This window comes from Balaenoptera borealis (genome assembly GCF_965194805.1).
Source record: "Balaenoptera borealis genome assembly, chromosome: 15".
NCBI classification, from domain to species: Eukaryota; Metazoa; Chordata; class Mammalia; order Artiodactyla; family Balaenopteridae; genus Balaenoptera; species Balaenoptera borealis.
In genome coordinates this window covers 74,284,909-74,299,178 of record NC_138871.1, presented here as the reverse complement: position 1 = coordinate 74,299,178, position 14,270 = coordinate 74,284,909, and the positions used below count along the sequence as shown (strand labels likewise).

General features: G+C 43.7%; 1 protein-coding gene across 2 annotated transcripts in view; it reads right to left on the bottom strand.

Moving 5' to 3' along the window:
• The window catches only part of LOC309612569 (uncharacterized protein), a 452,870-nt gene that overhangs the window by 126,463 nt on the left and 312,137 nt on the right, over positions 1–14,270 (bottom strand). Inside the window, exons 3-5 of one of the 2 annotated variants that reach the window (XM_082358452.1) lie at positions 10,645–10,713; positions 5,513–9,862; positions 4,440–4,591 (exon numbers count right to left, since the gene is read on the bottom strand). In XM_082358452.1, the coding sequence (XP_082214578.1) occupies positions 9,743–9,862; positions 10,645–10,713 (189 nt within the window). In that variant the 3' untranslated portion in view covers positions 4,440–4,591; positions 5,513–9,742. Of the gene's footprint in view, positions 1–4,439; positions 4,592–5,512; positions 10,714–14,270 lie in introns of both variants that reach the window. The other variant, XR_014235281.1, reaches the window with a different exon arrangement.

Sequence of the window (14,270 nt, the reverse complement as noted above, 5' to 3'; positions counted from 1 at the left end):
GATATTGGTGTCATTTTTGGTCTCCGGTCCTACGGGCTGGTCCACTATCATTGCAGACAGAATAAGTGATGTGGCCAAGGATGGGACATGAGAGGAAAGAAAAAAGAAATCTCCTTTTCGGTGTCTCCAGTGAGGCACCCAACAAGCTTAACCCCAGGCGGGAGCTGGTCTCTCACCCAGAGTATCATCTAATGCTTGTCTCCCCAGCCCTTTCCCTCCTACCTTTCAAATGGAAGCACTAAAAGCATTTACACTAAAAACTAATTCTATATAATTGTTACAAACCAGAATGCAAATGTCATAGATAATCCTTCCGGTAGAATATACATAATGTAAAAAAAATAATCAGTTTAACAATCAATCTAACAATTTAACAGAGTACCCATTTATCAACACAAGCCCAGAGTGGGGACAGAGGGTCGGGTGCAGGGGAAACAGAAGAGTGGAGGGTAGAGGTAAAAATAAGCATCTCTCTTCCTCTTAGACAACAGAGAGTTAATAGATATACTTGGCACGGATAATAAGTGACATATAAGATAAAATACTGTTTATTTAATGTAACCATTAATAGAATGTAAAAGGCTTTATATCCCACAGAAACTACCAAAAAAGAAATCAGAAAACAGACCGCATGGAAGAAGCAAGAAAATGGCAAAAAAATCACCACCACCCTTCCAAAAAGGAGGCATAAACAAGAGAAAATAGACAAATAAGATAGCAGAATTAAGACAAACCATGCTTTCCTAAAAGCCAAACCAAAAGGAAAACACCCACTGCTTCTAATGATCAAGTGGTGCATTATACCCGTTCCTTCCGGGCCCCTTGGTTGTTTCATTTCTTCATCTCACGGACTTGTCTCCACTTCAACCGCTGTGGCCACTGTCACTCATTAGAGCTTGTCATCCCCTAAAGTCTCCTCCCTTCAGGAACAACTAAACCAATCACTGTACTCACATCTCCTGACATTTCAGCTGCAAAAGGAAAGAGGGCAGGTTCAAGGGAAGGCTTTGGCTTCTTTAGGTTTGTAGTAGGAGAAAATGAGATTTTGTTTAAAAAAAGAAAGAAAAAGCCAATGAAAAGAGTTACAAAGTAAAAGGATGAACAAACAGGAAAGAAAAGGGAAATCAATAGTGGCAAGTTTTGAAGATGGCAGTTTTGAGGGAGAGATGGGGTCAGGAAAGGGTGGAGCCACTGGCCTCTGAGTTAATCAAGCCTGCAATTCCTCAGCCACATATCAAACTATGGAATGAGACTGAAGCAGCACTCAGAGAAAAATTCTGAGCCTCAATTTTATTGCTTCAAAAAGGAATAAAATAGAGAAACTAAGCATCTACCTCAAGATGTCAGAAAGAGAACATAATAATATGAGAAAAGTTTTTATAAGAATGTAATAGAGATAATATTACAAATTATGTTTTTTAGAAAGAAATCTACAGAAATGGAAAAGTAATTCTAACTGTTGACTTTAAAGAAACAGAAAAATATATAGTGGGTGCAATTAAGGGGAAAACGTTTAGGAATAAAAATGTGATTTAACCATAAGTATGAAGTTTACTTTTTTAAAAGGTAAATGAGTACTATGTCAGCCCTGCTAGTATATTTGAAAATCACTAGGAAAAGAGTTTCTAGAAAATCTATAAATCACCAAAATTGATTCATTAAACAAACAGCCTAAGTAGTTCAATAATTATAGGCAAACCTTAAAGAGTTCAACAGACTATATACATATAGACTATATATGTATTACACACATACATATAAAGCAAGCTGTACTCAGGTGAAACTTTCATGTTCTCAGGGGAAAGATAATATTAATGGTACCTAGACCCACAACCCCTTATTTATAGTTCTAAAATTCCAAATGCTCTGTAGTTTATTTTATAAAACCTTTGAAGACAAAACCTGACTGAAACTCATTTAACATTAAATTTGATCTGAATTCATACATATATATTATTATTATTTTCATGTCATGTATGAAATAGTAACATGTTTATTATGCCCTGCTGCCCCACTTCCCACTAGGTGAGATATGTAATATTGGTTTGGCCAAAAAGTTCGTTCGGCTTTTCCGTCACATCTTACGGAAAAACCCAAACGAACTTTTTGACCAACCCAATATATGTTATACATCGTGTATTACCTTTCTAAAAAGCCAAAGGTTCTGAATTCTGAAACATATCTGGTCTCAAGGGTTTCAGAACAGGCCTCGTGGGCCTGTATAAACTGGTACAGAACATAGAAAAAAAGATGAAAAGTTTCTCAACTATTTTAAGAAGTTTGTTAACCCTGATCTAAAATTTGGCAAAAGAGAATTCACTCAAAAAGAAAAACTACAGTCTGATTTCATTTGACTACGGAAGCAAAAACCTTCGATAAGTGATGTTTTTTATTGTTTTCAACTTGGTGATAAAAAATATGGTCATTGTTATGAACCGGGGTGTCCCCCACAAAATTCATATGTTGAAGTCCTAACACCCAATACCTCAGAATGTGACTGTATTTGGAGATAGGGTCTTTAAAGAGGTAATTAAAATAAGGTTGCAGGTGTGGGCCCTGATCCAATATGACTGGTGTCCTGATAAGTATAAGATGAGGAAATTTGGACACAAACACGCACAGAGGAAAGACCATGTGAGGACACAACAAGGAAGTCGCTATCTACAAGCCAAGGAGAGAGGCCTCAGAAGAAACCAACTCTGCCAACACCTTGATCTGGGACTTCTAAATCTCCAGAAATGTGATAAAATGAATTTCTGTTGCTTAATCCACCGAGTCTGTGGAACTCGTTGTCGCAGCCCTAGCAAACTAATACAGGCACATTTAATATTCAAGTTTGAATAATTACTAAGTATCCATTCCACCATTATAAAAACATCTCTTTTCCTTCTCTCTGGGCACTACTTTCATGAAAATTCCAAGAATCATAAGGATACCTACTCTGTGCAAATAGTCAATCCTGGTTACTAGTTTTACAGAAAAAAATGCTAGAAAATCTGACCAGTCTACCAGAGGGCCAAGTGTACTGCTACTATGATTCTTGGACCACACACACGGTATCTGTCGAAAGCACGTGACTCAGAAACAGGGGTCATCCTTGTCCATGGATCAGAGCTTATCAATGGTCCAGACACCAGCACCAGGTGGTCCATGCTCCTGGGCCAGACTCAGCCACACACCCTGACCTGACATCCTGCCCCACCCGCTCAGCTTCCTGGCCCTCAGGAGAAAAAGCAGCCCTTCCCTCACTCAGTCCAGAGCCTGCCTATGCCTGCCTAGTATTATTAGTCATACTATTTTCAAGGGGAAATCTCACCTTGTGAAATGAAACGTGACCTGGTGAAAGGAAATAAAAGCAAACCAAATCCTGCCAAGTGAAAAGAGGTGTGTTCCATAACTAAGTAAAGATTATTTCAGGAATGCAGAGACAGATAAATATTAGGGGAAATTTTTAAACGTCATATCGCTAAGTCAAAGGAGAAAAAAAAATCTTCTTAAAAGATGAGGAGGTGACTTCAATAGCATTTCTAATTTATAACACTAACCACCACAACAAAAACATTTTATAAACTAGGAATGGAAGATTGCTCCTTGATATGATAAAAAACCAAAATTGTCCCAAGCCAAATGGCAGTAATAGCTAGTTAAAAGTAAGTGATGTTCCCACTTAACAGAAAATAATAAGACAAGGCTACTTGCAATCATGGTCATTGTTTATAGTATTCTAGAAGTTCTAGACCTGTACTGTCCAAAATGACAGCCACTAGCCACATGTGGCTACTGAGCACTTGAAATAGGGCTCATCTGAATTGAGGTGCGCTGTACCAGATTTTGAACACTTAGTATTTTTTTTAAAAAGAGTGTAAAATACCTAATTTTTAATTTTTATATTGATTTAGGTTGAAATTTTATTCTGGGTATATGGGGTTAAATAGTAATATATTATTGAATTAATTTCATGTTTCTTTTTACTTTCTTTTACCGTAGCTACTAGAACATTTTACATTACATATATGAATGGCATTATTTTTCTATATTTCAGGGCTCTTCTAGACAGTGTAATGAGGTAAAAGAAAAGAAAAAATCTTTAGCCACAAGAAATAAGAAGGTGCAATTATTACTGTTTGAGGATTAGATGACTGTGTAGATGAGAAGTTATTACACATTTTAAAAAATAATTATTTAGAAATTAATGACTACTTTCTATGCCAGCATTAGACAGTTAGAGAATATAATGGAAAAATAAATCTCAAATGTCCACGAAATATATAATATACTCAAGAATAAATTGTATGTAAAATGTAAGACATTTTTATAAATAAATAGTTTAAAATGGCTTTAGTTTCTCCTTTGACAACAGTTTAGGGAAGAAGCAAAGATGTTCTCAGAGAACACTAGTCTGAACTGAGGCCCCCAACTGAGCAAACAGCTGTACTCACCTGACTGCCAGTCTGTAGTGGCTGCTGAGGACCAAATATCCATGTCCATCAAATACTGTAGAACTCACAGCATACAAGTTCAGCAATGACCTTGTTTCTGGCTCCACCTTAGGTTTCCTATCCTGATGTTTCTTTGCTTAATCATCCAAGCACTGCATTGTAAAACATGATACATGCATCAGCTATAATTATACACTGACTTCATGGTTTGTTTTTTCTCCTATTCCTTTAACTTTTTATGTAGGGCTGGTCCTTCCCCTTCTCTCAAATGACACTTCTCAGTCATCTTGTATCACTTCTTCAGGGACAAGCATAGTCTCTGTTTCTGCACCTCTGCCTTTTCATCTGAACAGATACCCCCTTTTCATTAGAGGCATTTGAAAATGCAACTCTTAGGACTCAATCTTGACAAATATTGCAGAGACAGAGGGACATTTTAACCTTTGACTTGTCAAGGGTAGTCACATCTACACTGAGGCTTAGTAAGGATGTGAGAACATTCCTTACTAAATAAATCTTTTTTGTAACTTTGGATGTTAACTTTAATGTCATTTAATATAGGAGGAAATCTGTATATGATTTCTCTGGATCCTTAATAGCCTAGGTTTAATGACTGGAAAGGCGGGGCAGGGAGTCACATATCCTTGGCAGAGGATATAGGACTGTTTGGAGAAAACCTGAGAAAAACCCTGAGAGCCTCCAGGACCCAGTACCTTTGCAATTTGTCTGGTTTATAATCCTGGTCTGGAGCTTGGGACTTCTTACCTCCCAGGTGAAAGACTCCTTTTGGCCCTGGACAAGGACAATAGCCCCCAGAAGCCCAAGGGACAATTTACAAAGGCCCAGGGCTTACAGAGCCTTGCAGTGTCTCTCCACTCCAGACATGAAATAGGGCTTCTGATCCAAGGGCCATCCCAGGGAACTACTGGGAAGACGTGAGGATCTAGGCTGACAGGGGAAGTGTGTCATTTCTTAAGGCAAAAAGCAGTGGAGAAGAAGAAGCAAATATGGAGGATGAGGAGTTGAGTTTGGGACATTTTTTTTTAATTTTAATTTTAATTTATTTTATTTACTTATTTTTGGCTGCACTGGGTCTTTGTTGCTGCATGTGGGCTTTCTCTGGTTGTGGCAAGCAGGGGCTACTCTTCGTTGCGGTGCATGGCCTTCTCTTTGAGGTGGCTTCTCTTGTTGCAGAGCACGGGCTCTAGGGCGCACGGGCTTCAGTAGTTGCAGCACGCGGGCTCAGTTGTTGTGGCGCACAGACTCTAGAGCGCAGGCTCAGTAGTTGTGGCACACAAGCTTAGTTGCTCCGCGGCATGTGGGATCTTCTGGGACCAGGGCTCGAACCTGTGTCCCCTGCATTGGCAGGCGGATTCTTAACCACTGCGTCACCAGGGAAGCCCAAGTTTGGGACATTTTTATATTGACGTAGAACTACCAAGTGAAGATATATTAGTAGGCATTAGGATCTGGAATTCAGGAAGGACATTAGCCTACAGATACAGATGTTAACAACTATAAACGTAAGTCCAGTGGTATTTGATATTTCTCTCCAGGAAATCATCGAGTTTTTCATTTTCAGGAGCACACAGAGGACATGTCTTGGATGACATAGAGATTTTAGAGGAACAGCACTGAACCTCTCTTACGATGCAGGTGGCCAGGAACTTCTGAGTGTTGTGTGTCCATTTTCAACTACTGCATAACAAATTATCACAGACTTAGCAACTGTGAACAATACACATTTATTATCTGACTATTGCTGGGGGTCAGAGTCTGGGTGTGGCTTAGCTGGGTCTTCTGTTCAGGGTCTCATAAGGCTGCAGTTGAGGTTTTAGCCAGGCTGTGTTCTCATCCAGAAGCTTGAATGGGGAAGAACCTGACTCCAAGCTCACTCAGGTTACTGGAAGAATTTATTTCCTTGTGGCTGTAGAACTGAGGGCCCCAGATTTTGCTGGCTAATGGTTGGAGGCTGCGCTCAGCTCCTAGAGGTCACCCAGCATTCAGAGAGGCCCACGTGGACTTTCCCAAAATGGCCACTTATTTCATCAAAACAGTGAAGGAATTTGCTAGTAAGACAAAGTCTCGTATAATGCAATGTAATCATAGGAGTGACATCCATCACTTTTGCTATATTCAATTGGTTAGAAGCAAGTCAGGTCCCCCCACACACACTCAAGAGGAAGGTATTATACAGGACACAAACAGGAGATCAGGACCATGGAGGGTCAATTACCTCAGAATCTGTCTGCCACATGCTGCATGGATGGGAGAGGCATTGAAACAGAGTTGAAAAACCATCTCCAAGGAGCAAACATATAGCAGTGGGAGGCACAAGAACAATCACCACATATTCTGCCATGGTAGGCCACAAAGAAGGTACAAAAGACCACAAATTTTGGCAGCTGCACATTAAATACATTCATTGACATATTCTGTTACTAGGGTCCCCATGCTATAGTTTAGAAGGTTGAGAGCGAGAGAGGGGGGAAGCAAAAAAGCTAGCCTGACGATAACCCTCAAAATGTATTACGATATTCTGGGGAGATTTGATCAGCATAGGCATCTGAACATTGAATGGGCACGGTGATTGGTCAAAGAATATTTTGGTTGATTTATTTCCCCATCTTCCCACTAGGAAGAATGGAGTTGATACAACTCTAGAAAGAGGAAATATCTGAAAACTTCTATAACTCAATAATCAAAACCTATGTGAAATATCAGATATACGCTAGGTGCTAAAAATCAGATCTCAGATAACCAATTCATCAACAACCTGCACAGAAAGGTGTCTAACTGCTGAACACAGGAAGCTCTGGCCTGGCTTGTTCCTCCTGTGCCCTAACTAACCTCTAACCTCAGCACCGCCCCTGGAAGAGCTGGTCAAGACTCTCGAAAGCTGCCAGTGTGAGGGGTATACATCGTGCGGGAGATGCAGTTTCACCTCCGTCTTTTCTCCACCAGAAGCACCGCCCATGACACTGCCATCTGCTCAGCAACACGGCCTCCCAGGCACCAAGGACCCCGTTCGGGACACGAAACTGGGTACAGGGCCATTTCCTCTTGACACCTCAGAACTCATCTCCCTTCTGAAACAAGGACAGACATGCCCGATTTATCAGGGACCCAGCGAGCATGGAGGCAAATCTTTGTTCTCAGTAATTCTGAGACTTCAAGGATATTTGGTAGCAACTGAACCTAGTCTGCCTGAGCAACTGTTTCTGCAACACCAAACTCCATGAGGTTGTTAATGGTGAGAAGCGACTCTTGCTTCATCACAAACCAGCAAGAGGACATGCCCATTTCTGCTTGTCCAAAGAAACAAGCATGTCAGGCAATACAGCTCTCCCAAAAGGGCAGATGGACAGCTTCTCCACCCGGCCCCTCCCTTCCCGACCCCATCACAGACGGGGGACAGAAGCTACAGGAGAAAACATTCAACCAGCCAGGGCAGGGGAGGTGATACATGGAGGAGAGATGGATAAAAATTTCATTTCAGGCTTTGAAGATGTACCCTTTGGATTCTCCTTGTCCCTTTGTTTTGTTTGTTTATTTTCTTGCAGGGGTGTTTGGGGAAGCATGATGCCATTTTGCAAAAAAGAAAGTACAGGATTTCTGAAAAGACAGCCCCGGGTCTAAACGCTAGCTTCTCCACTTATTCTCTGCCCACCTTTCAATAGAACAGTCTAATCCCCTTAAATCTGTTTCCTCATCTTCTTAGACGGGAACATTTAAAAGGTACTTAATCTCACTGAGTTATTGCCACGGGAGCATGTTGAGACCCAGCATTTCGCAGAAGCATCCTACACTCTGAATGACTGCAGAGCTGAAGCCAGCCCGGGGTCCGCCACAGCCATGTTAACACCGCACGCCCGGAAACTAAAACCCGCGCTGGGAAAGGGACTTGGCCAAGTTCTCTATGCCAAAAAGATGCCACATGGGGTACTGCCTCCTGCCCAGGCCTGCCGGAGAAGGGAGATAGAGTTGAAAAGTAAACTTCAAAAAACAAAGAAGAGAGAAAGAAACGTAAACCTCTCCGCCTTGTCTGGGGTTGAGAGCCTTGCGGTTCGGGTGGGACTGAAGAGGGTGGGGCTTAGCGCAGGCGCAGGACTGGTCAGGTGGTGAGTCCCCACCCCAGCCAATGAGAGCTCCCATCCGACCTGCAGCCACCCTAGGTCTGCGTGACTCCAGGGGTCCCCTGCTGCTGGGCATCTGAGTGGCCCATCATCCCAGGCTCTCAGACTCTGTTCTGAAGGAGAGAGGTGGTAGCAGAGCTGGTGGGGTGGCAGTTTCAGCAGCTCCCGTGCAAATCGGCAGGTCTGCATCTCTGTATTGGGGCGGCCCCATCTCTCTGTGCATCAGGAAGCTCCATGGACATATTTGTTTACTCCATTTGCCGATATGCAGTTTGCATAATATTGAATCTGGAAAGGACACTGCATCCACTGACAGGAGTTTTCCCAGCTGGAAAAAAAAAAAAGGAAAGAAAGAAACCAGCTTTACATTTTTTTACATTTTGGAGTAAAAATAAAGACACTCCACCGTGTGCCAGGCTTTCCGATGGATGGTTCTCGGGGTGGGGAAGGCCACGTCTGTGGTCAGGCCACGCTCCCAGATCCAAAGTATTGTTGGATGGCTTTCTCGTAAACACTGTTGGCAGCTCCAGGGACGGCTCTTTTGGTAAAAAGGATGTGCTGGAACGAAACGTGGGCCTCCAGCCAAGACACATTTCTTCCTATAAAACAGAAAACACGCACATGTCAGGATGCAAGAAGCCAAGCCGCTTCAAGAGTGGGGGCGTCCTCGTCCACAGCATCCCAGGAGAACGGGGGGAACAAGGCTGAGCTGGGCTTTGACCTGAGATGCGTGGTAGCGAGCAAGGAGCTGAGGATGTATTCCAGCCCTCCCCATCCCCCCACCTCTCCGAGCCAGGCTTTCAATCAGATGCCTTCTGCCAGCTTGCTCATATCCTCAGATTGGTCTAAACGCCTAGCTCCAGTGTAAGGTATAATGAGGCCCCTCCAAATCTGTAAGAGCAAAGACGCAAAGCACAAAGTCAAGGGAAGTGGAAGGAAGCCCAGGAGGGGGTGTTCTTCACAGACCCCGGACAGCCATTCTCCTGGATACTTTCTTCTCACTCAGACCCTTCTCATCACAGATCCTTCCAGCCTCCTTGGCAGGCTCTGGGGAGCTGCACAGAAGCACTGCTTGTCCAAACATCATTCTACACATGGCACAATTCCCTGGACCCTCCTACCCTGAGTGGGGTCCTCAGGGCACCATCAGCCTCACCTGGAGGTTGGTTAGAAATGCAGCATCATGAGGCCCAGGTGTTTCATAGGCACATGGAAAGTTTGACAGGCACTGCCTGGGGGCTTCCTGGAGCATCCTCCTAACTGGACACATGTGCCTTCTTCAAGGTCCTACAGCAGAGAAGGATGGACAATTGGTGAATCATGAAGTGACAAAGCCCCTCCTCTCACAGCACCCCCAGGTCATGGCCTGGGTGTGGATAAAAGGCACTTTGGACTATAGATCCCACAGTCCCCAGGACTCCAGTTTTCCCAGCCACCCAACCTCTACAGTAGGGGAGCATCTGCTCACACTCTCCCCTCACCTTCTTGGAAGAGGAAAAACGGTAGAGCTCAATTCCAGGATGATTTAAGACATCAAATGAGAGTTAAAAAAAAATAAAATCAGATCTGTGGTTCTTCATTGTGAATTTTTCACCCTTTAGCCAGAGTTTGGCTTTACCTGCTCTAGGGACAAAGGAGTCAGGTCCCAGGCAGCCTGGGTGAAGTTGGAAATTAAGGGTAGTTGTGTCCCTTGGGTGGACATCTGCAGGAGCACCGGCCCACAGTGAAGCCCAGTTCTGTCTCATCATTTGGCTCTTTCAATGCTGTTGCTCTAGTCTGGTCACTGAATCTGGAGAACTTATGAGCTCATTCCTGGGCAAATCACCAAGCTCTGCAGATGACTCAACAGCGAGCTCCCATCAGGAGCAAAGTCGCCCTGCACACCAGCAAGGCTCACAAACCTGGATCCTCCCTCAACATCCAACGTGATGGTGACATAACCACCCAGCCTCCGTGATCACTAAGCACAACTGCAGGCCTTCAGTGCTTCTCCGGGAGAAGCAGGGGCTACCTTTCCCTCCTGGTTTTGGCTCTCAGGACCTAGTCTATAAATATTACGAGTATCTCACCTTGTATGATGGGTGTGGCACCTGGAAATGTTCGTTCTGCCACCATAGCTGGTGCTTAGTGCTTACATCCTGTAAGGATAACGGGAACAGAATTGTATTTACTATCGACATGCTATTGGTGTGTGCTATAGAGAGTTTTTGTTTGGCATCGTACACATAGATTATAAATTGCAGTTTTGGCGCATCACATCCAGTTGCCATAGGTCATGCCTGGAAACTAAAGCCTAGGGTGAGAAGGGGACTTGACCAAGTTCACTGTCCAAGTTTTGTTTTGTTTCTAAGGGCTGCAGCAGTCAGAGGGTTATAGCTGTTTAAAATTTTTTTCAGGTTAAAATTACTATAGCAGATTACATTCTATGAAACCGTGTGGCCTCGGTTACCATTTTTCCCATGTGTTAGGGCAGACACAAAATGACTTTCTGAGGAGAATCTTGGTCTAACCCACAGGTGCATCCTGGGTTATCTCCAAAAGGAGACACGAGAGCTTTCTATTCAGGCAGGAGTTCTTGTAAGGTGACACAATTTTGACAAGAGTGTGTTAATCTTACTCCCACCTTGGGTGACTATTAAAACATAAGGTTTTGCACCTACCCACTTCCCTGCAACAGAGAATATTTGCACTCTTCGCAGTTGTCAGGGAATGTAACTTTGAACTTGGTGTCACTCAAATCTCTCAGTTCCTCTTGGCTGAGAGGAATTTTATTTAGAGAGCATTTCCCGAGGGGAACTGTATTTGTTAAAATAATGCTAGTTACTCTAACAGACAAATCCGGAATTCTCAGTGGCTTGACACCATAGAAGTCGGTTCCTTGTGCATATCACAATCCAGTGAAGGTTTTCTGGCTGGTGTCTTCCACCAGACCCTCAGTAGCCTGACTTCCTCCTTCCTGTGTCTCCACCTTCCTCTGGGTCCTTCCTTATAGCCTTCTCCTCTAAGCCAGCGGATGGGGAAAGGGATTATGGAGAGAATGCATTTACTTCCCAACCATTTCAGCCCAGAAGTGACACACATCACTTCTGCTCAAGCTCAGTGTCAAAGCCATGCCCAGCTGCAAAGGAGTCTGGGGAAAGTACTCATGTGCCCAGGAGGGAAGGAAACAGGCTCTGGTGAACTCAAAGTAGTCCCTGCCATGGAAATGCATTGCTCTAAGTCCCTTAAATTGACGCAGATTAAGCCAGACCATCTGAGAGCTGAGTATCTGGAGAGCATCAAGTGGGCTCTGCAGAATAGCTTCTCTAGAACAGCAAGGAGTTGTGCCCCTGGTCTAAACAGAGACAAAAGAGAAACACTCGGTGGGCGGGGAGATGGAGGAGGATCTCACACTGATGTGTGCCAGGTGCCGCTGAGGTCAGCAGCTGGGGCCTGATGAAGTTTCTTTTCAAGGAAGAATCCAGGAGGAACATCACTGCGACGATGTGACACAATTTTGGTGTCACTGGTGTGCTTCCGCTGTGCTTCAACCTGTGTCCTCGCATCCTGGCCTCACAGTGTGAGTGTGTGCCAACTCCACTCCTGTTGGCTGTTATTTCTTGGGCTGTGACTCATGCCACTTATTGTGCTTTCATTGGCCTTGGCTGTTGAAAAGCTTAGACTCAGATCAATACAGCCCATCTCTAGCAAATAGGTGAGACATTAAGGGATGTGTATTTTGAACCAACCTCACACCTGGTTCCATTCATCTTTCCTATTCTTCCATCTCCTGTGCCTCACTTTTTGTCATTTTTATGTCATCTTGCCATAATCCAACTGTTCTTGTAAACTGCATCTAGCCCACTTGAGGAACACAGTGGAATACAAGCAAATAGATTAACCACAGGATTATCAAACAAATACAAGAGTAGCAATGATCCAGGAGCTTCTAGAGAAAGTTGGAGACAGTGGCTTTTTCCCTTCTCTTCTTGCCAAGGTCTTGACATTATGGGCGTGGCTGCTTCGCCCATGGTGTCTCCTGATGAGCAAATCTCTTCCCTGTGCTCTGTGTAGCTCTGTGTGTGGCAGCCTTCAGGAAGGCACCTTCCCAGGTCTCAGAGCTCCCACACACTCCGGGAGATGGTAACCTCAGCTCGCTCTCTTTTGTATAGAATGACTGGTGTCACGGGTGCCTCTCCCTCCCACTGGGCTTCTTCCCGCGTCTTTGCATCCCAGTGCGCCTTTGTACCCAGCAATTGCTCTAACACACCAACCTCTAACACCTCTGAGTTCCACGGCGGATTAGCCAAGGGGTGGCACAGCTCACGGTGAAAAGCAAGTCTCAGAGAAGAACTCCCAACAGAACAAACAGGCAAACAAAACAAAATGAAAGCAAACTCATAGATCCAGAGAGCACACAGGTGGATGCCAGAAGGGAGGTGGGCAATGGGGTGGGAGAAAAGAGGCAAAGGGGACTTAGAGGTACAAACCTCCAGTTATATAGTAAGTCACAGGGATGTAATAACATAAGGAATGTGATCAATGATATTGCAATAATTTTGTATGCAGATGGTTACTAGACTTATTGTAGTAATCATTACATAATGTATGCAAAAGTCAAATCATTATGTAGCACACCTGAAACTAACATAATATTGTATGTCAACTATATTTTATTACAGAGAGAGAGAGAAAGAAAGGAAGAGAAGCACTATTCAGTATGGTAGCTACTCGCTACATGTGGCCACAAACACTTGAAATGAGGCAAGTTTGAACTGAGATGTGCTGTACGTATAAAATTTTGAAGACCTAGTACAAAACAAAAAAAATAAATGATCACATTAATAATTTTTAATATAGAACAGGAATTCTCATCTAACCTCTCACCACTAAGTTCCGGAGGGGCACTTGCCTGGGATTCATGTTAAAAGGGAGAGACTGGGGATTCTATACCTCTGCCTACAAGTTTTAGCCCCCTGTCTAATGCACTCAGCTCTGAGACTCAGCCCAGAGAACAAAGACTTCGAGGTATTATTCACCTGTATCATGTGGGCTTTGTTTTCAAGGACAAAAACTATTAACTTAAGGGGAAAAGTCATTTTGGGATTTTTTTCTTTAGTAAAATTAAATATTACCTAGAGCATCTCATCTTATCTTTCTCAAGTACAGAAGTTCAATTGCCCACCCTGGGTCCTCTGAATAGCAACTAAGAAAGATAAAAATATTTTCCTGTTCAGAGATGATTTCAGTTATCACAGCACTAAATAGATGGCAAATGAGCAACCGGTTTACAAATGTTTGTTCATGAAGCCTGAATCTGTTGCTTAAGAGAATCTGGGAGGAACTGCTGAGGAAGTCAATGACCAGTGGGTGAAAATGTTTTAAGTGCACATGATAACGCTGAAGCCTGGCTCACGGAGAACACATGGAAGAACAGGACCTCAAACCACGTGATCAGGTGCATCTGAAAATCAATATGCCTGCAACACAAATCTGCGTCCCTTATCCTGAGCTAGGGAGAGCTCCCAGTTGCCCTGCAGCCCAGAGAGGCACCACCTTGAACTGCCAAGATGCCCCAACTTCCATGCCTTGCACCCTGCCAGGCCCCATATCACCTCCGTTTTGTCAATTTACCCCTTAAGCATCCAGGCTTCCCCTCTGGGAAGCATGTGCTCCTACATCCTTCCTCAGCCGTGCACACGTCCTCACCCCTTTG